Source organism: Macaca thibetana, chromosome 11, assembly GCF_024542745.1.
Source record: "Macaca thibetana thibetana isolate TM-01 chromosome 11, ASM2454274v1, whole genome shotgun sequence".
NCBI classification, from domain to species: Eukaryota; Metazoa; Chordata; class Mammalia; order Primates; family Cercopithecidae; genus Macaca; species Macaca thibetana.
Window position 1 is genome coordinate 51,645,711 of NC_065588.1, and position 23,673 is coordinate 51,669,383.

Genomic DNA, 23,673 nt, shown 5'->3' on the forward strand with positions numbered 1-23,673 from the left:
TGTGTTCATATATGTGTATTTTGGTTCCATCAAAATGTTAGATTTTAATTTTGTGGCTTTATATCTATAATTACCTAACAAACTATAAGCAATGAGAAACATGTTTCTCTTTGGTTAAATGAGTTGCAGACCATTTGTTGAATTTTTGAGTTATGACGCTTGACCTTCAATTTGCCATCAGTAAGAACTTAAATTAGATCATGCTAGCTTTTTGAAGCTAATCCTTCAGTTTTGATATTATTTTCTAATTGTGATATCAATTACAAAATACATGGAAACTTTTTTTTTACTAAGAAATGTTATTCAAATGCAACATGAGTATGTGAAGAGCCTATGAGATGAAAGTCTTAGATTTTGTTGCAAGTCCATGGCTTTGTTTGGCTGTCAGGAAGGTGGAACTGCCTCCCTAACAGGTAGAGACAGTACTCCTTGCAAGCAGTCATCAGTCAAGTTGCCTATGAAATTTTTGGATAAAATAAATATTAACAGTAAGGAGAATAGTGATAATTGAATTCATGTTGAAACAATGTGTCTTCATTCCCATTTATTTGGATTTAGACCAAGGTAATTTGCTACTCAACACAAGGAATTGAGAGTAGACGGATTCACTGTGAAAATGATGCTTTCACTCTCATCGTGTGGGTGTTTTACGTTAACATGCTGAGTTACTGCTGTAATAAGAACTTTGGCTATCAGGAAAAAACTCTGTCTCCTTGAGAAAGTTATTTTCTGTGCCTCATTTGCCACATAAATTTATGAACGTTTCATGGCCTCATTTTCCACATAAACTTATGAACGTTTCGTGGCCTAATACATATAGGAAGCTCCCCCTTATATGTAATGCAGGGTGGTTTTTCTGTTGTTACTAGTTTTGTTTTGGTTTTGGGTTTTGGTTGTTTTTTTGTTTTTTTTGTTTTTTTTTTCCAGGCAGGGTCTGGCTCTGTGCCCCAGTCTGGAGGGCAGTGTCGCGATCTCGGCTCACTGCAACCCTCGCCTCCTAGGCTCAAGGGATCCTCCCACATCAGCCTCCTGAGTAGCTGGGAATACAGGTCTGCCCGAACCACCGCAACTGGCTAATTTTTGTATTTTTTGGTAGAGATAGGGTTTCGCCATGTTGCCAGTCTGGTTTTGAACTCCCAGGCTCAAGGGATCCACCTGCCTTACTGTGCTGCTGGATTTGGTTTGCCAGTATTTTGTTGATGATTTTTGCATTTATATATATCAAGGATATTGGCCAGAAGTTTTCTTTTTTAGTTATGTCTCTGCCAGGTTTTGGTATCAGGATGATGCTGGCCTCATAGAAGGAGTTAGGGAGAAGTCCTCCCTCCTCAATTTTTTAGAATACTTTCAGTGGGAATGGTACCAGCTCTTCCTTGTACAACTAGGAGAATTCACCTGTAAATCTCTCTGGTCCCGGGCTTTTTTCGTTGGTAGTCTATTTGTTACTTACTCAATTTCAGAACTTGTTATTGCTCAGTTCAAAGATTCAATTTTTTCCTGATCCAGTCTTGGGATGATATATGTGTCCAGGAATTCATCCATTTCTTCCAGATTTTATCATTTATGTGCATAGAGGTATTTATAATATTTTCTGAGGGTTTGTATTTCTGTGGGGTGAGTGGCAATATCCCCCTTGTCATTTCTGACTATGTTTTTTGAATCCTCTTTCTTTTCTTCTTTATTAGTCTAACTAGTGGTCTATTTTATTAATTTTCTCATAAAAACATATATTGAATTGTTAATCTTTTGAGTGGTTTTTCATGTCTCAATTTCCTTCAGTTCTGGTCTGATTTTGGTTATTTCTTGTCTTCTGCTACCTTTGGAATTTGTTTACTGTTGGTTCTCTACTTCTGTCGGTTGTGATGTTAGGTTGTTAATTTGAAATCTTCTAATTTTTGACTTGGACATTTAGTGCTATAAATTTTCCCATTAACACTGTTGTAGCTGTGACCCAGAGGTTCTGGTATGTTGTATCTTTGTTCTCATTAGTTTCACAGAACTTCTTGATTTCTGCCTTAACTTCATTCTTTATCCAAATGTCATTCAGAAGCAGGTTATTGAATTTCTGTGTAATTGTATGAATTAAGTGAATTTCTTAGTCCTGATTTCTAATTTGATTGCACTGTAGTCTGAGAGATTGTTATGATTTCAGTATTTTGCATTTGCTGAAGAGTGTTTTATGTCCGTAGTTGATTTTACAAGTGACTGATTTAGAGTATTTGCCATGTGGCAGTGAGAAGAATGTATGTTCTGTTGTTTTGGGGTAGAGAGTACTATAGATATATATCAGGTCCATTTGATCCAGTGCTGAGTTCAGGTTCTGAATACCTTCGTTAATTTTTTATATTTATGATCTATCTAATATTGTCAGTGGCATGTTAAAGTCTGCCACTGTTATTGCATGGGAGTCTAAATCTCTTTGAAGATCTCTAAAAACTTGTTTTATGAATCTGAGTGCTTCTGTGTTGAGAGCACCAGTATTAATCCTTCTGCCACTTGCTTTAGTTTCAGTGTTCATATCACAGAGTGGTTCATGTCATAAAAGAAGTCAAAAGAATTCTTGAATAATCGGAACCCTTGTGCCAGATTGTCTAGTGTAAATATGTTTTCTAGCACTGCTTCTTCTGTATCTTCTTCCTCATCATCTGGCTCTGGTTTGGGAGCACTTATCTCCATTGGGTTATCTGCTGTTTTCTCCTTTAGTGGTGTCTATTAGCTCTTGAAGTTCTCCAAGATACATATCTTGAACTCCTTTACCCGCCCCCTTTTTTTTTTTTTTTTTTTTTTTTTTTTTTTTTTTTTTTTTTTTGGCCATATCCACAATCTCTTCCATGATTTTCTTGATTGTTTCTGTCTTAAATCCTGTGAAGTCATGCACAACATCTGGACAGCTTTCTCCAGCACAAATTTATTGTTTTGGGCTTGATGGCTTTCACAGCTTTTTCTGTAACAATGATGGCATCTTAAATAGTGTAAACTTTTCAGACGTTGATGATGTTCTCTCAGAGATCTGTTCTATAATATTGACGATCCTTTCCATAGAGTACCATGAATAATGAGCCTTAAAGGTCCTTAAAACCCCTAATCTAAAGGGTGAATTGGAGACTTGTGTTTGGGGTCAAGTAGATTACTTTGGTGCCTTCTGCATTGAACTTACGCGGTTTGGGGGGCCAACGGTATTGCCCAATATCAAAAGAACTATAAAATGCAGTCTCTTACTGGCAAGGTACCTCCTGACTTCAGAGATGAAGCACTGCGAAACCAATCTAGAAAAAGGGTTCTTGTTCACTCTTTCTGGTTGTACAACCAAGACTGGCAGGTGGCATTTATTTTTTCTTTCAAAGATCAGGGATTGGAGGCTTTATAAATAAGAGCAGTTCTGATTATAAATCCAACTGGATTTGCACAAGAATTAGAGTTAGCCTTCCCTTCTTTCCTTAAATCGTGGTGCTCATTTCTCTTCCTGACTAATAAGTGCCCTTAGTGAAAATTTTTTTCTAGAATAGTGCACTTTTGTCCGCATTAAAAAAACTGTAAGGGCAAATGTCGTTTCTCCTCAATGATTTTCTTAATAGTGCTTGGGAATTTGTCTATGGCCTCTTGGTCAGCAGAAACTGCTTCTTCAGTTAATTTCCTTATTTCATTTTTTACAATGGTCCTTACATTGGATTCATTTATTTTGAAATAGTGGGCCACCACAGCTGCAGACTTCAATCTCTGGTACATATTAAACAACTCAAGTTTTTCTTGTAATGTCATATTTTTCCACTTTTTGGGGGCACTTTCACCATCAGTAGTGACACTTCACATGGGTCTCACATTTCTAGGCTACATGGTTTACCTGCAAGTTTTTTTAAATTGTTGCAAATCTCCAAAAGTTTTCCCAATATAGTTATTGAAAAAAAGTTCATATAGAAGTAGACCTGTGCAATTAAAACACATGTTGTTCAAGGATCAACCATACTGTAAAATTATGTATAATTTGTTTTCACTTTATATTTAAATTTTTCCTCACAATAACTCCATGAAATATTATTTTGATTTAAAAAATGAAAAAAGCTAAAATTCAGAGATATTAAATAATTTGTTCAAAGTCACAATATTGTATGTAGCTAAATTACATTTATAATCCAAAACCCATAGGTTGCTCCATTAGTCCCACAAATTATAAATTAATGTTGTTATGGTTTTCATAAGAACATTTTAATGTCCTACTTTTCAGGAGAACTTCTGATTTTTAAGTTAAAAATCATCTTCAACTACAAATGGCTAGTTAACAAATAGAGACACTTGGAATATAAATAGAACATATCTGAAAACCTACAGATTTTGAGAGTAATTTGGATGATTACTATTTTCAATTTCTGTTAGAAAAAAATTAAAAGTCATTTTCCCCCGCTGAGGACTCCAAGGAAACAATTCTGTACTAAGTATAGGAATATCATAAGACAATTCCAAAGTAATAATCTGTAAGGTGAAATCTGAGAAAAGTTTAAACTGATTTTTATGAAGCTTTTGGCATTTAACCAGATTATATTATTGCACTCTGTATGTTAGTGTGTACCCATTGTTTAACTTCCACTTATAAGTGAGAACATATAGTGTTTGACTTTCTGCTTCTGAGTTATGTTACTTAGGATAATGGCCTCCAGTTCTATCCATGTTGCTGCAAAAGACATTATTTTATTCTTTTTATGGCTGAGTAGTATTCCATGGTATATAATTTATGCATATATATACCATATTTTCTTTATCAGTCATCTGTTGATGGACACTTAGATTGATTACATGACTCTGCTGTGGTAAATAGTGTTGTGATAAACAAACGAACGCAAATATCGTTTTTATTTAGTGGTTTATTTTCCTTTGCGTACTCAGAAGTGGGATTGCTGGATGAAATGGTAGCTATATTTTTAGTTCATTAATAAGTCTCCAAATTGTCTTCCATAGGGGTTGCACTAATTTACATCACTACCAATAGTTAAGAAGCATTCCCTTTTCTCCCTATGCTTGCCAGTATCTGTTTTGTTTTGTTTATTTTTCTTTTAATACTAGTCAAAGAAATGCAACTTTTAGCAAATATTGCTCTGACACTGGTAGTGGGACTTGAGAAGGGTTTCCCTAAATTCAAAGGACCGGCCGGGCATGGTGGCTCATGCCTGTAATCCCAGCACTTTGGGAGGCCAAGGCGGGTGGATTATGAGGTCAGGAGATCGAGACCATCCTGGCTAACACGGTGAAACCCCGTTTCTACTAAAAATACAAGAAATTAGCCGGGAGTGGTGGCAGGTGCCTGCAGTTTCAGTTACTCAGGAGGCTGAGGCAGGAGAACGGCATGAACCCGGGAGGCAGAGTTTGCAGTGAGCCGAGATCGTGCCACTGCACTCCAGACTGGGCAACAGAGCGAGATTCCATCTCAAAAAAAAAAAAAAATTCAAAGGACCAATACAGGCATAAAACTCCCCATAGGTCCTTAACATTGTCCGTTTCAGAAGACAATTAAGTCAAACTGGAAATCCAAAGCTGTGTTTTCTACTATCTCAGTGAAATAGAAAAGTCTCTTTTCTGGGTTGCCAAAATTCAAGAGATACGCTTATATAAGTATGCTAATTCTCCTGAAGATAGGTCCAGATTTTCTGGAAGAAATGTATGGATTAGTACAGTTGCAGAATAATCAAATTCTAAATCAAAGTTTCACACATTCATTATCACATGTGGTTTATATATTTGCCTCCTTTACACTAATAATTATGTTTTTATACTTTCTTATCAATATTTATTAAATGACTAATACCAATGATTCATCTGTATTTTCTACTGATGCCTCACCTTGGCACACTTTGCTTGCATAATGAATTCCCATGAGCCAACAAGAAAGACACATAAAATAAATCTAACTCCATTTGTGTAGCATACATAGAGAGGGATATTCCTTATTTTCTATTGTTCAAATCAGCATTTTCAGGAAAATGTAACATTGTCTGAAGCCTAAGGGAAGTATTAATTAAATTTTATGAATATATAATTATAAGGTTTTAAAATATTATTTTAAATGTTTTCATAAATTCAAAGAAGAATGTTTTAACAAGTGTTTGTGTATTACATGGAAAGGAGAAAATGGAAGACTACTTTACTAACCAATCCAGGTATAACTATGTTTATAAATGGATCTTGGGTAAGAGAGAGGAAAAGCAGGAATTCATTGTAACATAATAAAATGTTCCAACAATTTTACAATATCAGGAATTAAGAGTATTGTGGGTCAAATATTATATTCTAGGGGAGAACTGTAAGGTCTAAAAGCCATGAAAAATAACTACATTTATTTTACAAGTCCAAAAGAAACCAAATAAATTGATAAATCGATTTTCCAGCTCTGAAATTACATGGTTATTTAAGAAAGCTAGATGGTAGAATTTGAGATAAAATTACTGAGAAAAACCAAGGAGTAAGTAAGTTTGTTACTTTTAAATTTCATACATATTATTCCACTTTATTTACATATTTTAAAAGATTATTTGCACATATGATTGTGGACTTACAGCCCTTACAGTAGTAAAAGTTTTATGGTTGTTTATTACTGAGAAGACTATAAATGTAGTCCCAAAGCAGAAACACAGCAGTAACTCTTGGTTTGTTCATTTTTCTAAATAAGTTTGGATGTTATGCTGTGGTAGAAATAGGATTTTAAAAAGGCATTTGCTATTTGAAATACTTATTTCCCATTAAGTCTTATTTTGACCATCTACTTGTTTCTTTGCTATAACAATATTGTTATAAAAGAAAAAACTACAAAACAAAAAAATATTGTATATGATATGAATTAAAATGTTTTTAGGCAATTATTTGTTTTTTCAACAGATGTTTTCCTTTATTATTCTTCTCATCTTTTTGCTAAAAAAGAAAAAAAAAGTGGATCAGGGAAGGTGCTAGCATCAACCAAGCCCATAAGTAATACCAGGAGGCAATGCCAGCAAAACTGTCTATCCCAGGAATAGACATGCATTATTTTTTCTAAAGTGAGATGGTTTACTGTGGTGACGAGTTGTTTAACCTCATGAAAGTCTCCTAACCTATATGAGACTGAGTTTCTCAAAATATGACACTTCAAGATAGAACTAAATAACATCAGTAAATTTTTAAACTCTATATTTAGATTGTTCTACATTCCAGATTGATTTAAGTAACTGGAAGGTTAGTTTTGAAGAAATATTAGAAGAAGTGGCTTCTGTTTAAATGTTAGCATCATAATTTTTTATTCATGGCCTGTAATAATGTATTTTCAGTGAAGAAAGACTGATATTTCACTTCTTATATTATTTATTACTGGAATGAAAGGCAGATTGGAAACCACAGAGGGTTGCTAATGGGGAACCCTTAAAATTTTATAGATTATTCATTAATTATGTATATTTTTTAAATGTTATGCCTGTCTTCAACAGTTTTAATTTTTTTTAACATTCTGTAGGGGAAACATACATTTTCTCTTCTAAAGGAGAAAATAAAGATCTGCAATGAAAAACTACACAGCACCCACAGAATTCATTCTTCTAGGGCTATCAGATGACCCGGAGTTTCAGATTGTGATTTTTCTCTTTTTAATTATCATGTATATATTAAGTGTCACTGGAAACTTGACCATCATCACTCTCACCTTAGTGGACTCCCATCTACAGACCCCCATGTACTTCTTCCTTAGGAACTTTTCTGTATTAGAAATAACTTTTACAACTGTCTGTATCCCTAGATTTCTGGCCACCATTATCACCAGAGACAAAACGATTTCATACAATAGTTGTACAGCTCAGTTATTTTTCTTCATCTTTATGGGTATAACTGAATTTTACCTTCTAACAGCCATGTCCTATGATCGTTATGTAGCCATCTGTAAACCCCTGCATTATATGACCATCATGAACAAGAGAATCTGCATATTGCTTGTTTTTTGTGCTTGGTTGGCAGGGTTCTTAAATATATTCCCACCAGTTATTCTTTTTCTCCAGTTAGATTACTGTGGCTCCAATGTCATTGATCACTTTGCTTGTGACTATTTCCCCCTATTGCAATTATCCTGCTCAGACACATGGCTCCTAGAAGCGATTGGTTTTTACTCTGCAATAGTAATTCTGCTTTTCACTTTGGCATTAATCATTCTATCCTACATGTTTATCATTAGGACAATTTTGAAACTTCCTTCTGTTAGTCAGCGAAAAAAGGCATTTTCTACATGTTCCTCCCACATGATTGTCATTTCCATTTCCTATGGAAGCTGCATATTCATGTATGCTAATCCCTCTGCAAAAGAAAGAGCGTCGTTGACCAAAGGAGTAGCTATTCTCAATACCTCCATTGCTCCTATGATGAATCCGTTTATATACACCCTGAGGAACGAGCAAGTGAAGCAAGCCTTTAAGGGCACCATCCAAAAGGTTATGTTTTTCTCTGGTAAATGAAAGTATTAATAAGGCTTTAAAAAATCAAGTTACAGTAAATGCTTTCTATTATACATATCCTCTCAACACCCTCTTTCCTTCATTATAGTTAAACATGCATTTTTTATTTCCACCACGTTGTATTCAATAAATTTGATAAAGCTGAATACTGCTTCATAGTTTTCTGAAAATTAAAGCATTTTATTCACGTGTATTTGGATGAAGTAGAAAATCTGGGTGAACGATTATGATTTTGAATAGGGGTGGTTAGCTTTGGAAGAGACTTAAGGCACTTAGTTTGATGATGTAAGTGTCAGGATAGATGTGGACCTGGGAACTATTCATTCTTACCAGGTACTAGATATGAATGTTCTTAGGAAATGTGATTCTACTTAGCATTTCTGTCAAATCAAATTCTCACAATAACCAAGAGTTTGAAAGTAAAATATAAGTAACCATGTAAATATTTGAAAATATTAGAAACCCATTTTTATACAGCATTTTTATGATATTAATAAGTATGATAATAATGAGGAGAAGTAATAAGAGGAGGAGAGCAGAAGATGAAATAAAGATTTATAGCAATTATATTGCAGGACTATTTTAATTATTTTCTATGTATTGGCTCATTTAATCCTGCCAACAACTTTATGAGGTACCTACAATTATTATTATCTCTTGTTCAGAGGTATTTTTAGGTAGATTAAATAACTCTAAAAGTGAATAACAAAAACCAGAGAACAGAAACTATAAAATAATATCAGGAAAATGATGGATTATGGTAAACTGGTGAGAGTTCAACTTTCTATAGAACTGAGTTTTACTCTGAGGGTCCAGAAATAACTTTAGAGTTTCTGGAAATAGAGAAGCAAAATGAAATCTGCTGCAATAATGTTCTACATCTCCACTTTGCACTACACAAGTCATAAGCAATAGCATTTTACAAAACCCCATAGAGAGTATTATACACTGACTTTCATTTCTAATAATTAACAGTTCATGTTAAATTGTTAAAGGACTTTCTAATGTACAATTAATCCATTCAGGTTACACTTATGTATCTTATGACACATATTGTGGATATAGTGATGAAAAAAGATGACTCTTACCCTAAGTTTTCTAAAATTCTAGTGAGAAAAAAACACATAATTAAAATTTAAACAAATGCAACAATTTGGATCTAAACTGCCTATAGGTCAAGTAATGTTACCATGATCAAAGATAGAATATCAGTTTTCCTGACTTTTCTCTTAGCAGAATTATTTCCAATTTCACAATAATTAATAAATATGGGTTCATTTTAGCTCTAAAATCACAAGCATATAAAAAATCCTTGGCTGTCACCTTAGTTTTCACTCATTATCTTCCTTGATTACTTTGTGTGCTGTAACAAATGGCATTTTTTCCTAATTTTAAAAAGTTACTGGGAGTAAGATGATGATGGTCTCCAAGCAGTGACAAAACTCCCCCTAGTAGCTCTCTGTGGCTCTGATTGGTATCATTAATCATCAATTGATCTTCCACACAGTTTGACCTGTGTACCCTGCCACATCTATTATGCTCCAAGTCTATTTGAAAGAAGTTATGTATATACAACCATGTCATAGATTTCTAGAAGATGCCAAACTGTTTCAAGCACTTTTAGGTTGCATCCAGAAAACACTGAGTTTTATTTCTCATTTTAAAATCCATGCACAAGGAAACAGAAAATCCATAGTAATTAATAAATATTGAATAGTCTAAGATAATATCTGGTAAATAATTGATTTGGTAAATAATATCTGGTAAATAATTGATGCTTAAAGTGATTATGCATGCACTATTTTTTCTAACTCAGTATCTGTATGTGAATTGTTTCCTATAAAGAGAATAAGAATTTCCCAAATGTAAATTCTTCCCAATTCTTATATGATTATGAAAATTCATTCATATATTATTCTAAAAATATTTTTTAAAGCAACTAAGTTGCAAGTATGTGCTAGCCATTTGGGTTAATGGAATAATACTATCTTCACCTTCTGGGATTTCAGATGACAGTTAAAAAGGTAGATATTGACATATAGAATAACTTTTTTCATAAAAACATATACCACATGCTGTATCAATGTAAAAGACGGGGTTGCTCACAACACCTGCATTATCCAAGAAGTACTTCCAGTAAATACAAGAAATTCAATTATATGAATATTCTGGGCAAAAAGAATCATGATTGCAAATAACATGGAGTTGTAAAAGTGAAGGAAGTAGTGTACGGTGAATTATGATGAAACAGAAAGCAACAAATAGCAATTGATTTCTTTTTATGCTTTTCATGAAAGAGCTAATTTTATTAGTTCAATTTATTATGCAAAGCAACATAAAGCTATAAAACAAATATTTATGTCATGTGAATATTATATCCTAAACTCTATTAAATTTTTTATCTATCCCTCTAAGATTTTAACAGCCAATTTGTTTTTCTCCTCCTTCTAAAGAATGAAGCATAAAGAGTCATAGGAAATAAGTAATCACATGCAGTCAATACATATCAGAACAGTGATTCAAATCAGGGCTAGGCCCCAACAAATAAGCCCTGTACCAACTCCTGGGGGAGGGGAGAAATCTTGCAAAATAAAAATATCCAAGGGAATCTTAGAATTTCAGAATAAGTACTATGATGTCATTTATTCCTTCACAAAAGTATTAAGTGAGCACATCAAAAATGTCAAGCTTGGCTTATAGGGATTTCTGTCCAAATTATCATACTCTGAAAAATTAAACATTCAGGAGACTATTACTCTTTTGGAATTAAACTTACATTCTTGGACAACAAAGAAAACACTTTAGCTAAAGACATTCTGAGTCCTCCAACTCTTCTATTACTTATTTCGTATGTAATATATACTTGCATGATAACTGTGGTGCGCTTTCTGTGTATCCTTTTTTCTTTAGGGTTTCATGGGCAAGACTCTGTTACTTTTTGATTGAACACTGAATTATCCACAACACCAACATCAACCACAGCTATAGAATATGTGGTTGATAATTTATTATCTCACCCTTAGATATTACTTAGTCATTCTCCATCCAATTGATTTAGGTCACAGTAAACCTTTGTATCCTCAAATAATTAAAAGGCATTCATTATGTCCTACATCTCTTTCTGATGTTAGGTCTCTTGTGCTAAATTTCCCAAGCTCAAGTTGACTTTTTTTTGCCCCATTTATATAATTGGACTTTTATTGCTATATTTTATGATCACATATGATCACATAAGCATCCTGGAATGGAGAAGTGGGCTTATCAATATGATAACAATTTTTACAATGTACTAGAACTTTATTTTTCTTGGCTATCTCTACTAGTAACCCGTAAACATTTTTTAAGCAAAGGAAACATTTTGTTCATTATTGCCTACTAAAGGGTTTATTGTAGTGTAGCAATTCAATAAAATATTTGTTAATCAACAAATGGATGGAAGTCTCAAAATGCCTAGTTTCTATTTACATTATCAATATATTTTGCCTTTAAATTATCGTTGCTCTGCTCTGACATCTTTTTTGAACAAGTTTTTATATCAGGGCTTTCTAGGACTCCTTGCTTTTCATAACTATGGATACAAACCTCTATATCCCATCAGCAATGCTGGCCACCTCTTAAACTCCTTATTCACCCAACTGAACCTCTCTGATTTTAGGTCTATGTCTCAGGATCTCCACTGTGGACATATGTGGGGCAAAATGTGTCTGTGACTCATTAAGCTACTAAATAGATTTCTATAATCAGATTTCCATGGCTATCACACTTTTGAAGCTTTCTTGACTTCAAATATTTTCATATACACAATAGTGAAATAGCACAGTAACACTCAACCATATTATTAAATTAGGAAAGTTCTGTATCACTCCTTGATAACAGTGGCTTCTATGAGGTGAAGTTATTCAAGTATGAGTAGCAGCTTTTGTACTCCCTCATTCACTGTATTATAGTCTCAGAAATCACAGTCCATTTGTATGACCTCGAGCAAATTAGGGAAAACTCTCAATGACTCAGTTTCCTTATATGAAAATTAGGAGAAATAATAGTAATTTTCTCAGAGTAGTTGTGAATATTTATTAAAACAACACTTTAAAAAGTGCTTACAAACATGTCTGATACCTTCCAAGCACTTAATAAAGTGTGACTATTACTATTATTATAATGCCAATTTTAATTTAATAGCATACAACCATCCACGTACAATTTACTCAAGGATAAGTCAGCTTTATGCAGCACAAGAGTGTCAATAGAACAACTGCCTTGTATAGTATATTATATGGAATTCCCTTAATCACAACTAAAGCATCCCAGTTGTCTCATCTGTAAATCGAGGATTACAGTAAATTTTAGTTAATTTATTTTTATAAATTATTTAAATTTCTCTTCTGGGTATTACTACTCTAAAAATGTTGTGTATTTGCTCATTTTGCATCTTTCAAATACCCTCAAATAAGCCTATCTATGTGCACAGACTGTAAGCACCACATTTTCTGTGGCAATGTGATTTGGTTCTGCTAATCAGATACATTCATAAAAGAACTTTTAACTCAGTCATCTATATTGCTGATGCAGATCATAGTAAGTGCAGGTGACTCTGAAGCTTGTGGCAATAGTGGTAAATTCCTGAGGAGCCATTCTCATGGAGACTCATGACTTATGCATGAGGCTGTGCTTCTAAGTGCATTAAAGAACTTAAAGAGAGAAAATGTAACTTTAATGTTTCAATTATCTCATATTTTAATGTTTTAATTATCTCATTATTTTAATATTTCAATTATCTCATAACTGCAGTGATGACATAGCCAATAATAAATCCTAAGTTTCCTTAATTATAAAGTTGATTTAATTCACAACGTCTACACCTAGGTAAATGTTAGTGTGTTGACTGTGAAAGAGATGAGATTGAGTATTGGAATGAAAGACTAGTGTCAGAAGATTTCTAGTACCTGAATTTGAAAGTACTACCAGCCTCCTTACCAACACAAGAATCTATATTTCTCTGTCTCATGAAGGTGGCCATGCATTGTTTAGTAACCCTATTATTTGGCCATCTTTCCAGCAATTCATCTGCTTGCAAGATATCCAAATTACAGGGTTTCTAAACCAAATAGGAACAGCTCTGGTCTGCAGCTCCCAGCAAGATGAATGCAGAAGGCAGGTGATTTCTGAATTTCCAACTGAGGCACCCAGTTCATCTCACTGTAACTGGTCGGACAGTGGGAGCAGCTCACAGAGGGTGAGCCAAAGCAGTGGGAGATGTTGCCTCATCTGGGAAGTGCAAGGGGTTGGGAAATTCTCTCCTCTACTCAAGGGAAGCCATGAGGGACTACGCCATGAGGAATGGTGCACTCCAGCCCAGATACTGCACTTTTCTCATGGTCTTCAAAACCCACAGACGAGAAGATTCCCTCCCATGCCTACCTCACTGGAGCCCTGGGTTTCAAGCACAAAACTGGGTGGCTGTTTGGGCAGACGCTGAGCTAGCTGCAGGAATTTTTTTTTTTCCCATAACCCAGTGGCACCTGGAACACCAGTGAGACAGAACCAGAAAGGGGCCTGAAGCCAGGGACCCAAGTGGTCTGGCTCAGCCGGTCCCAACACCTCTAGAGTCCAGAAAGCTAAGATACACTGGCTTGAAATTCTCACTGCCAGTACAGCAGTCTGAGGTTGACCTGGGATGCTCGAGCTTGCTGGGGGAGGGGCGTCTGCCATTGCTGAGGCATGAGTAGGCAGTTTTACCCTCACAGTGTAAACAAAGCCACCAGAAAGTTTGAAATGGGTGGAGCCCACTGTAGCTCAACAAGTTCCCTGTGCCCAGACTGCCTCTCTACATTCCTCCTCTCTGGGCAGGGCATTTCTGAAAAAAAGGCAGCAGGCCCAGTTAGGGGCTTATAGATAAACCCTTGATCACCCTGGGGCAGAGCACCTGGGGGAAGGGGTGGCTGTGGGGGCAGCTTCAGCAGACTTAAATGTCCTTGCCTGATGGCTCTAAAGAGAGTAGCAGATCCCCCAGCACGATGCTCAAGCTCTGCTAAGGGTCAGACTACTTCCTCAAGTGGATCCCTGACCCCCATGTAGCCTGACTGGGAGACACCTCCCAGCAGGGGCCGACAGACACCTCATACAGGAGAGCTCTGGTGGGTGCCCCTCTGGGATAAAGCTTCCAGAGGAAGGAACAGGCAGCAATCTTTGCTGTTCACCAGCCTCCGCTCGTGATACCCAAGCAAACAGGGTCTGGAGTGGACTCCCAGCAAATTCCAGCAGACCTGCAGCAGAGGGGCCTGACTGTTAGAAGGAAAACTAACAAATGGAAAGGAACAGCATTAACATCAACAAAAAGGACATCCACTCAGAGACCCCCAAAGGTAACCAACATGAAAGATCAAAAGTAGATAAATCCACAAAGATAGGAAGAAACCAGCACAAAAAGGCTGAAAATTCCAAAAACCAGAACACCTCTTCTCCTCCAAAGGATCACAACTCCTCACAAGCAAGGGAAGAAAACTGGATGGAGAATGAGTTTGATGAATTGACAGAGTAGGCTTCAGAGTAGGTGGGTAATAACAAGCTTCTCCGAGCTAATGGAGCATGTTCTACCCCAACACAAGGACGCTCAGAACCTTGAAAAAAGGTAAGATGGATGGCTAACTAGAATAACCTGTTTGGAGAAGAACATAAATAACCTGATGGAGCTGAAAAATACAGCACGAGAACTTCATGAAGTATACACAAGTATCAATAGCCAAATAAATCAAGCAGAAGAAAGGATATCAGAGATTGAAGATCAACTTAACGAAATAAAGTGAGAAGACAAGATTAGAGAAAAAAGAATGAAAAGGAATGAACAAAGCCTCCAAGAAATATGGGACTATGTGAAAAGACCAAATCTACGTTTGATTGGTGTACCTGAAAGTGGCAGGGGGAACAGAACCAAGTTGGAAAACACTCTTCAGGATATTATCCAGGAAAACTTCCCCAACCTAGCAAGACAAGCCAACATCCAAATTTGGGAAATACAGAGACCACTACAAAGACACTCCTCAAGAAGAGCAACCCCAAGACACATAATCATCAGACTCATCAAGGATGAAATGAAGGAAAAAATGTTAACGGCAGCCAGACAGAAAGTTTGGGTTACCCACAAAGGGAAGCCCATCAGACTATCAGTGGATCTCTCTGCAGAAGCTCTACAAGCCAGAAGAGAGTGGGGGCCAATATTCAACATTCTAAACAAAAGAGTTTTCAACCCAGAATTTCATATCCAACTAAACTAAGTTTCATAAGCAAAGGAGAAATAAAATCCTTTACAAAGAAGCAAACACAGAGTTTTGTCACCACCAGACCTGCCTTACAAGAGCTCAATGAAGGAAGCACTAAACATGGAAAGAAACAACTGGTATCAGCCACTGCAAAAACATACCAAATTATAAAGACCATTGATACTACGAAGAAACTGCATCAACTAATGGGCAAACTAACCAGCTAGCATCATAACGACGGGATCAAATTTACACATAACAATATTAACCTTAAATGTAAATGGGCTAAATGCCCCAATTAAAAGACACAGACTGGCAAATTGGATAGAGTCAAGACCCATCAGTGTGCTGTATTCAGGAGACCCATCTCACATGCAAAGACACACATTGGGTCAAAATAAAGCGATGGAGGAATATTTACAAAGAAAATGGAAAGCAAAAAAAAGCAGGGGTTACAATCTTAGTCTCTAATAAAAAAGGCTTTAAACCAACAAAGATAAAAAAAGACAAAGAAGGGCATTACATAATGGTAAAGGGATCAATGCAACAGGAAGAGCTAACTATCCTAAATGTATACAGGAGCACCCATTTTCATAAAGCAAGTTCTTAGAGACCTACAGAAAGACTTAGACTCCCAAACAATAATAGGAGACTTTAACACCCCACTGTCAATATTAGATAGATCAATGAGACAAAATTAACAAGGGTATTCAGGACTTGAACTCAGCTCTGGGCCAAGCAGACCTAATAGACATCTACAGAACTCTCCACTCCAAATCAACAGAATATACATTCTTCTCAGTACTACATTGCACTTATTCTAAAATTGACCACATAATTGGAAATAAAACACTCCTTAGCAAATGCAAAAGCATGGAAATTATAACAAACAGTCCACCAGATCACTGTGCAATCAAATTAGAACTCAGGATTAAGAAACTCACTCCAAACCACACAACTACATGGAAACTGTACAACCTGATCCTAAATGACTACTGGATAAATAATGAAATTAAGGCAGTAATAAAGATGTTCTTTGAAACCAATGAGAACAAAGACAAAATATACCAGAATCCATAGGACACATTTAAAGCAGTGTTTAGAGGGAAATTTATAGAAGTGAATGCCCACAAGAAAAATCAGGGAAGATCTAAAATCAACACCCTAACATCAACATTAAAAGAACTAGAGAAGCAAGAGCAAACAAATTCAAAAGCTAGCATAAGACAAGAAATAACTAAGATCAGAGCAGAACAGAAGGAGAGAGAGAGTGACACGAAAAAACCTTCAAAAAATCAATGAATCCAGGAGGTGTTTTTTTGAAAAGATCAACAAAATTGATAGACTGCTAGCCAGGCTAATAAAGAAGAAAAGAGAAGAATCAAATAGATGCGATAAAAAATGATAAAGGGGATATATCACCACTCTTCCCAAAGAAATATAAACTACCATCAGAGAATACTATAAACACCCCTACACAAATAAACTTGAAAATCTAGAAGAAATGGATCAATTCCTGGACACATACACCCTCCCAAGACTAAACCAGGAAGAAGTTGAATCCCTGAATAGACCAATAACAGGCTCTGAAATTGAGGCAATAATTAACAGACTAACAACCAAAAAAAGTCCAGGACCATACAGATTTACAGCCGAATTCTACCAGAGGTACAAAGAGGAACTGGTACCATTCCTTCTGAAATTATTCCAAGCAATAGAATAGAAGGAATCCTCCCTAACTCATTTTATGAGGCCCGCATCATCCTGATACCAAAACCTGGCAGACATACAACAAAAAAAGAAAATTTCAGGTCAATATCACTGACGAACATCAATGCGAAAATCCTCAACAAAATACTGGCAAACCGAATCCAGCAGCACATCAAAAAGCTTATCCACCATGATCAAATCAGCTTCATCCCTGGGATGCAAGGCTAGTTGAACATATGCAATTCAATAAACTTAATTCATCACCTACACAGAACCAATGACAAAAACCACATGATTATCTCAATAGATGCAGAAAGGCCCTCGACAAAATTCTACAGCCCTTCCAGCAACATGGCACAAGTATACATATGTAACAAACCTGCACGTTATGCACATGTACCCTAGAACTTAAAGTATAATAATAATAAAAAATAAATTAAAAAAATAAAATAAAATATCTACCTTCTAAAAAACAAAAAAAAACTCTCAATAAACTAGGTATTGATGGGCTGTATCTCAAAATAATAAGAGCTGTTTATGACAAACCCACTGCCAATATCACACTGAATGGGCAAAAACTGGAAACATCATCTTTGAAAACTGGCACAAGTTTCTCTCTCACCATTGCTATTCAACATGGTATTGAAAGTTCTGGATAGGGTAATCAGGCAAGAGAAAAAAATAAAGTGTATTCAGATAGGAAAAGAGGAAGTCAAATTGTCTCTATTTGCAGATGACATGATTGTATATTTAGAAAACTCCACTGTCTCGCCCAAAATCTCCTTAAACTGATTAGCAACTTCAGCAAAGTCTGAGGATACAAAATCAATGTGTAAAAATCACAAGCATTTCTATACACCAATAACAGACAAACAGAGAGCCAAATTGGGAGTGAATTCCCATTCACAATTATTAAAAAGAATAAAATGCGTAGGAATACAACGTACAAGGGATGTGAAGGACTTCTTCAAGGAGAACTACAAACCATTTCTCAAGGAAATAAGAGAGGACACAAACCAATTGGAAAATATTCCATCCATGCTCATGGATAAGAAGAATCAACATCGTGAAAATGGCCATACTGCCCAAAGTAATTTATAGATTCAATGCTATCCCCATCAAGCTACCACTGAATTTCTTCACAGAGTTGGAAAAAACTACTTTAAATTTCATATGGAACCAAAAAAGAGCCCACATAGCCAAGACAATCCTAAGCAAAAAGAACAAAGCTGCAGGCATCACGCTACCTGACTTCAAACTATACTACAAGGCTACAGTAACCAAAACAGCATGATACTGGTACCAAAACAGATATATAGACCAATGGAACAGAATAGGGGCCTCAGAAATAATGCCACACATCTAGTCATCTGATCTTTGACAAACCTGACAAAAACAAGCAAAGGGAAAAGGATGCACAATTTAATAGTGTTGGGAAAGCTGGCTAGCAATATGCGGAACACTGAAACTGGTTCCCTTCCTCACACATTATACAAAAATTAACTAAAGATGAATTAAAGATTTAAACGTAAGACATAAAACCATAAAAACCCTAGAAGAAAACCTAGGCAATACCATTCCGGACATAGGCATGGGCAAAGACTTCATGATTTAAAACACCAAAAGCAATGATAACAAAAGCCAAAATAGACAAATGGAATCTAATGAAACTAAAGAGCTTCTGCACAGAATAAAAAAAAAAACAAACTATCATCACAGTGAACAGGCAACCTACAGAATGGGAGAAAATTTTTGCAATCTATCCATGTGATAAAGAGCTAATATCCAGAATCTACAAAGATCTTAAATAAATGTACCAGAAATAAACAAACAACTCCATCAAAACATGGGTGAAGGATATGAACAGACACTTCTAAAAAGAAGACATTTATGCATCCAACAAACATATGAATGATCATTAGAGAAATGCAAATCAAAATCACAATGAGATATCATCTCACTCCAGTTAGAATGGCAATCATTAAAAAGTCAGGAGACAACAGATGCTGCAGAGGATGTAGAGAAATAGGAATGCTCTTACACTGTTGGTGGGAGTGTAAACTAGTTCAACCATTGTGGAAGACAGTGTGGTGATTCCTAAAGGCTCTAGAACCAGAAATACCATTTGACCCTGCAATCCCATTACTGCGTATATACCCAAAAGATTATAAATCATTCTACTATAAAGACATATGCACACGTATGTTTATTGCAAAACTGTTCACAATAGTAAAGACTTGGAACCAACCCAAACGACCATCAATGATACACTGGATAAAGAAAATGTGGCACATATACACCATGGAATACTATGCAGCCATTAAAAAGGATGAGTTCATACTCTTTGCAGGGACATGGATGAAGCTGGAAACCATCATTCTCAGCAAACTAACACAGAAACAGAATATCAAACACCACATGTTCTCACGCATAAGTGGGAGTTGAACAATGAGAGCACACGGACACAAGGAGAGGAACATCACACATCAGGACCTGTCAGGGGGTGTGGGGGACTAGGGGAGGGATAGCATTAGTAGAAATACCCAATGTAGATGACAGGTTGATGGGTGCAGCAAACCACCATGTCACGTGTACACCTATGTAAAAAACCTGCATATTCTGCATATGTACCCCAAACTTAAAGTATAATAAAAAAAGATAGAAAAAGTGGGCAAAAGACAAAACATTTTATTTTTTTAACTGGCAAAATTGTCCATATTTATAGGTTACATAGTGATGGTTTGATAATATAATGTGTAGTGATGAGATCAGAGTAGTTAGAAAATTTGTCATTTCAGGCATTTATAATTTCTTTATGTTGGGAACACTTGTTTGTTTATTTATTTTTTAGAGACTAGGTCTCACTTTGTTACACAGGCTGGAGTGCAGTGGCGTGATCACAGCTCAATGTAACCTTGAACTCCTGGGCTCAGGCAGTCCTTCTGCCTCAGCTGCCTGAGTAGCTGGAACTACAGGTGTGCACCACCACATCTGGCTAATTTTTAAAAAAAAATGTTTTCAGAGACAGAGTCTCACAATATTGCTCAGGTTGGTCTCAAACTCCTGGCCTCAAGAGATCTGCCTGCCTCTGCCTGCTGAGTTTCTGGGATTACAGGTGCAAACCACCATACCTGACTGCATTGGAAACATTCAATATCCTCTTTCTAGCTATTTGAAACTGTATAGTGTATTATCATTAACTATAGTTGTCCTATCATTGTATAGAACACTAGAGCTTATTCCTCTTATCTAGCTGTAATTTTCTTGAGATATGAAAATCCAGGGGAAGCAGCAGTGACCTATCCCCTGAAACAGAGGTAATGGGTAAAACTGGAAGCAGCAGCTCCTGTGGGAACAGGTTCAAGATATCCTCTGCCAGGACAGACTCCTGGACAAGGAGCACAGCAGGAAGAACTCAAAGGACCTGTGAGGATGCATGAAGTTAGCACCCCCAGGAAATTCATAAGTTACCCAAGGACGTTAAAGGAGACTGCATTCCTATCTGGGGACATGGACATTTGAAGTCTTTAAGTGTTTTTTAATGAAGATGCAACCTTATTTTATACTTACCAAAAAATGTAGAATTTTCACACTTTTCTGCAGGAAGTAAAAATCGTGCAAAGAGCTCTTTATCATCTCTGCGTTCTCACAACCTAAGGCTGAGCCCAACACTTTAAAAGCTTTAAAAGGTAAACATTGAATGAATAAATGGTAGTGATTATAATCACAATCTGGTTTTCTATGCTATCAGTCAATGGAAAAATTTAAAACCTTAAACACAAGTCTGACATCTTTTATGATGTGGAATAATGGAGACCACTGGCCTGTTCTAAAACATCAGAATGAATTCTTAACATTTCCCTAAAATAGAGAATCAACTCACTAACAATTTAGTAGTTGACCATTTAAAGACTACGAATCTTTTTTACTTCATTATTTATTTTCTTCTATTACTGCAGTTTTGGATTATTATAAAAAAGTAAATTTTTCTATATATTTTTCTGCTCTAATTTCAGGCTTCTGTATCACCTAAATATTTTATTCTACATTGTATACCAATTTGGACTATTATTTAGTGATTGGTGTCATGAGAACACCAATCTTCATGGTACCTTTTATTTATTCATTTAACTAATCCCCCGAGTCCATCGTAAACAGAGCATATAAAATCATGACTAGCTTGAATAACATTGCTTCTGCACAGAAGATCATTTCTTCTTACCTTTCAAGCTTGGAAAGACACTATATTAGCCTTCATTTCAACTAAAATTTATAGCAAGATAATACTTTTTAAAGTGGCAATAGGTAGGATATCCTAAGACCTCAGATCCTTGGTGAAATTTGGGTTGATGTATAAAAATGTATTTATGTATGCCCTTCTTGTAAACGTTACAGAGAAGCTCTTGAAATTGTTCTTTATTAGCAATATTTTGGATATTTTGTTACAAATACAAGATGATAGAGGAAAAATAGATTGCAAAAGCTCTTGAAAAATCCAACAGCATTTATGTTTCCGCAATGAATAAACCTTTTGAAATAAGATACACTAAACCATTCATATTTACCATAAAAGTAAGTATGTTTTTTCAGGAATATAATTTTTGCTTTAATGGCTTATATTTATGTTTTATATAAATTCAGTTATTCACATTACATATAAGTCAAATTAAACCACACAATTTAAATGAAATATATAAAGAAAAGATAATGTAAAGAATATGATACTCTTCTGTCCACTAAACACTTCTATATACCATTATCAGGGACATTTCTCTGATAAATTTCTCTGAGTAAAGACAATTGAGTCAATTATAAAAAGTAGATTATAAAAATTTGAATGAGGGTGGAGAAGGAGATGCTTTCTTTTTTTTCTTTTCTTTTGAATAAGCGTCTCTTTCTCCACCCTCATTCAAAAGAAAAAGAACGGAACAGATAAAGAGAAAAATAACAATAAAAAATTTTCATTAGTAAGCTGGCTATGAATTCTCATGAGCTTCATTTGAAAAAGTCTTAATCTCAGAAGTTTTAGTTTCTTTTTTCTTGTTTTCAGGGAATATACTGAAACATTTAGAAGACAGAGATTTATTCTGAAATATGTAAAAATATAATGAAGGAAATATAGAAATAATTGATTTATAAGGTAACAACAGAGTTTTTATAATGTATTTGGTATCTATGTACTACGAAACCATTTTCCTCTGAAAGCAAAAAGCAACAATGAGGTTTTTTTAAAGGTTTTTGTGTGTGTGTGTGTGTGTGTGTGTGTTTTGAGACAGAGTCTCCCTCTATTGCCCAGGCTGGAGTGCAATGGCACAATCTCAGCTCACTGCAACCTCCACCTCCTGGGTTCAAGCAATTCTCCTGCCTCAGCCTCTGGAGTAGCTGAGACTACAGGCGTGCGTCACCATACCCAGGTAATTTCTTTGTATTTTTAGTAAAGATGAGGTTTCACCATATTGGCCAGGCTGTTCTCGGACTCCTGACCTCAGGTGATCCATCTGCCTCAGTCTCCCAAAGTGCTGGGATTACAGGCATGAGCCATTGCATCCGGCCTAAAGTTAATTTTTTTTTACATTTAGTTTCTTTTCCTTTTTTATTTATTATTTTTTTTTTTTTGAGGTGGAATTTCACTCTTATTGCCCAGGCTGGAGTGCAATGGTGCAATCTCAGCTCACTGCAACCTCTACCTCCCGGGTTCAAGCAATTCTCCTGCCTCAACCTCCCGAGTAGCTGGGATTAAAGGCCCCTGCCACCACACTCCGCTAATCTTTTGTATTTTTAGTAGAGACAAAGTTTCACTATGTTGGCCAGGCTGGTCTCAAACTCCTGACTTCAGGTGATCCATCTGCCTTAGCCTCCCAAAGCAGTGGGATTACAGGCATGAGCCACTGCACCCAGCCTACAGTTAATTTCATTGTGTATACGTAAGGTATATAACATAATCTTTCTATATGTGTATATACAGAGAAAGGATTACTATGTCCAAGCAAAATTATTCTATCCATCACATCCCATAGTTATCTTATGCAATACATTATTAACTGTAGCCTTTGTGCTGTACATTAGCTCTCTAGATTTATTTATCATACATAGCTACAAGTTTAAACCCTTTGAAGACATTGAATATATACATATGTATTAGATAGATAGATGCATAGGTGGATAACTAGATACAATGGAATGTTATCCAGTCTCATAAAAGAAGGAGATACTGCCACACTGCCATTTGTGACATCATGGATGAACCTGGAAGG

The 23,673-nt window shown here is 35.7% G+C and overlaps 3 protein-coding genes across 34 annotated transcripts in view; all 3 read left to right on the top strand.

Moving 5' to 3' along the window:
* The window catches only part of BLOC1S1 (biogenesis of lysosomal organelles complex 1 subunit 1), a 1,086,347-nt gene that overhangs the window by 727,055 nt on the left and 335,619 nt on the right, over positions 1-23,673 (top strand). Inside the window, exon 1 of one of the 31 annotated variants that reach the window (XM_050748999.1) lies at positions 14,144-14,147. The exons of 29 other annotated variants lie outside the window; for them this stretch is intronic. The gene's annotated coding sequence lies outside the window, so the exon portion shown is untranslated. Of the gene's footprint in view, positions 1-14,143; positions 14,148-15,369; positions 15,374-23,673 lie in introns of those variants that run through there. One more of the 31 variants, XM_050748977.1, reaches the window with a different exon arrangement.
* TMT1B (thiol methyltransferase 1B) overlaps positions 1-23,673 on the top strand; it is a 686,675-nt gene that overhangs the window by 360,320 nt on the left and 302,682 nt on the right. The window lies entirely within an intron of this gene.
* LOC126931145 (olfactory receptor 6C3-like) lies at positions 7,515-8,453 on the top strand. The gene has a single exon (XM_050748964.1). It carries the CDS (start codon positions 7,515-7,517, stop codon positions 8,451-8,453), a length of 939 nt encoding a protein of 312 aa, XP_050604921.1.

What these genes read in the sequence shown, in the direction of transcription:
- LOC126931145 (XM_050748964.1), top strand. Translation starts at nt 7,515, where the DNA reads ATGAAAAACTACACAGCACCCACAGAATTCATTCTTCTAGGGCTATCA.